This window comes from Salvelinus sp. IW2-2015, linkage group LG3 (assembly GCF_002910315.2).
Source record: "Salvelinus sp. IW2-2015 linkage group LG3, ASM291031v2, whole genome shotgun sequence".
In the NCBI taxonomy this organism is placed as follows: domain Eukaryota; kingdom Metazoa; phylum Chordata; class Actinopteri; order Salmoniformes; family Salmonidae; genus Salvelinus; species Salvelinus sp. IW2-2015.
This window is the reverse complement of record NC_036840.1, coordinates 34,114,750-34,117,352: the sequence shown is the minus strand read 5'-3', so window position 1 is coordinate 34,117,352 and position 2,603 is coordinate 34,114,750. Positions and strand designations below refer to the sequence as shown.

The window sequence follows — 2,603 nt, the reverse complement described above, 5'->3', positions numbered from 1 at the left end:
GTGTGTGTGTGTGTGTGTGTGTGTGTGTGTGTGTGTGTGTGTGTGTGTGTGTGTGTGTGTGTGTGTGTGTGTGTGTATGTATGTGTGTGTGTTTGCTTATGTGTCTTCATTAGTGGTTGATATGTACAACAGTTGGTCCATTTGCCATACCATTCATCCCATTCCAGACTGTTTGACAATGTATGTATGTGTGTGTGTTTGCTTATGTGTCTTCATTAGTGGTTGATATGTACAACAGTTGGTCCATTTGCCATACCATTCATCCCATTCCAGACTGTTTGACAAACAGCATGCCCTGAGAAAACTTATTTTATATGGGGTTTCAAGTCTGAGTGGTTGTGTGTACAATAGACTTGTGTGTACCTTAAAACATGATTTTTTCCTAGCAATTAAAAGAAAACACTATTCATCCTACCTACTTTACAAAGCCAGAAAGACTCCTCTCCCTCGTGAAAAAGATCTAATTTGACTCCCTTACAAAGATGTCAATAAAATACGGAGCCATGGGGCAGAATAGGAAAATTAAACCCTCAACGAGAGAGAGAGATCCACCACTATCGTGTTCATGAGAATGTCCCCTTTCCACAGTGGGGTCACATTCGTTTGTAGGCCAAACGGTTCGGACAAAACAAACAGAAGTTGGCACACCGACCGCACTGACATCAGACGAGTCTTGTGGGGGTCGTTCCGCTGTAGATGAGGAATGTCACCAACATATCTCTAGCTTAAATTGARGGATTTTTTTATTATGTTACTTTGGCGCACTGGTGCGTCAATAGATTCCAGGCGGTTTTAACAGAGAGTGTATTGCCAGCTGCAGACATTTTGTGATCCCTATCCAATCATGACATAGACAGCTAATAGAATTTACTCAGACTAACCTAAATTAGGAATATTCCCCTTAGAACCCAAGGATTATGGATATAGATTCAGTACATTTGGTCCAGGTTTAAAGGGATAATTCGCCCCAAAACTAAACCCACTGGCCAAAAACTGGTTGAATCAACATTGTTTTCACGTCAATTCAACAACCAAAAATCTATGTGATGATGWTCACCCAACTTTTAAACTAAATCCAATGACGTGGTCATTGTTTTTGTTGATTTCACGTATAATTCACATTAGTTGACAACTCAACCAGATGTAAATCAACACTAAAAGTTGAAATGARGTCTGTGCCCAGCGAGAAGACATGTTTTAATACCTCAAAAGTTGTCTAAAGTCGACTTCTCATTTCACATCATTTGTTGTGTAGATCCCACTATATATAACAGGATAAAACTGCAAGCCTCAATCCCAACTGAATGGAATATAGGCACCATCTAATCAAAGTGTATATTTTGTTCATGTTGAATATTGGATACGTGTATTCTATTATGGCCCATACTGTACTCAGGCACAATGGTTCCTTGGCCAATGGGGACAAGGGACGGAGGAGAAGTCGCCTGGCCCTCTACAAGAGACCCAAAGCCAACGGGGTCAAACCTGATGTCATCCACAATGTCTCTACCCCTCTGGTGTCAAAGGTGAGAGGTCACATTATAATTATACAGTCTTCCACGGTATTAAACACTGTCTATAAAATGTTTACTGCAGGAATGATTAGTACATATATACGACTATGTCTATTAACTCTTACCATGTGTGGTACTAATACATTTTCAAACAGGAATGCCCTTTCCTAAGTAGCTGGCTAWATGACCTGGTTCCTGTATATGTGTGTGTTCTGCATCGACAGGCTCTCAGCAACAAAAGCCAGCACAGCATCTCCTACACCTTGTCCAGGAGTCACTCGGTCATTGTAGAATACACCCATGACAGCAACACAGATATGTTTCAGGTGAGTCATCTTTAACATGACATGCCAACTCAGCCAGAGCCCCAACGCTTCAGCAAAACAAGGACCTAGAAACTTACAACAGAGTATGAGACACTTCCTATCTGTTGCCATTTGGGATCAACACAGTCACAGCCTTATTGCAGACTCCCCTGTTCTTGCCTACACACTAGCCTGGTCCTAGTTCAGTTTGTACTTTATAGCATAACACCGGCCGTAGGAGTTGGCTATGCGGCACAAACTGATCTGGGACCAGTCTACCTACACACTCACTGTGAGCAGATGTCACAGTTCATGGAAAATGTCATTTGTTGGCAGATGCCATAGGGATTGTTGGAAATGCAGAGTCAGGAGAAGACTGTGGTGGTGTCTGCTCCTCTCCTGTCCTCCCCTCCTTRCTCTCCCCTCTCCTCTCCTCCCATCCCCTATCTATCTCTCATCCCTGTGATGAATGTGGAGTCCCAACTCCTGCAGACTGAATGGATTCGAGGGGCTGCAGGCTGCAGGGCTGGAATGCTCCAAGGCTGCAGTGAGCCCATCTGTCCCTCTGTCAGCTCTCTCTCCAACCAGGGGCTGTGATGAGGCTGCCATTTTATCAGCCTGGGAGGGAGCTGATAGGAAATTGAACTTTTTGAAGTGGAATTGGGCTTGGGACAGACTTGTTTACTGAAATGTTTTGGGCATTTGTCCACTGTGCCCCAGACAATATCATGACTTCAGTGGGATTGAAATGGAATTGGGTCTTTCTACCTCCCTCCTCCCCAAT

The 2,603-nt window shown here is 43.5% G+C and overlaps 1 protein-coding gene across 2 annotated transcripts in view; it reads left to right on the top strand.

Moving 5' to 3' along the window:
• The first annotated feature begins 1,361 nt into the window (after positions 1 to 1,361).
• LOC111955318 (E3 ubiquitin-protein ligase pellino homolog 1) overlaps positions 1,362 to 2,603 on the top strand; it is a 7,485-nt gene continuing 6,243 nt past the window's right edge. For both annotated transcript variants that reach the window (XM_023975523.2, XM_070436280.1), the window contains exons 1-2: positions 1,362 to 1,526; positions 1,739 to 1,840. In XM_023975523.2, coding sequence (XP_023831291.2) covers positions 1,377 to 1,526; positions 1,739 to 1,840 — 252 coding nt within the window. In that variant the 5' untranslated portion in view covers positions 1,362 to 1,376. The remainder of the gene's footprint in view (positions 1,527 to 1,738; positions 1,841 to 2,603) is intronic.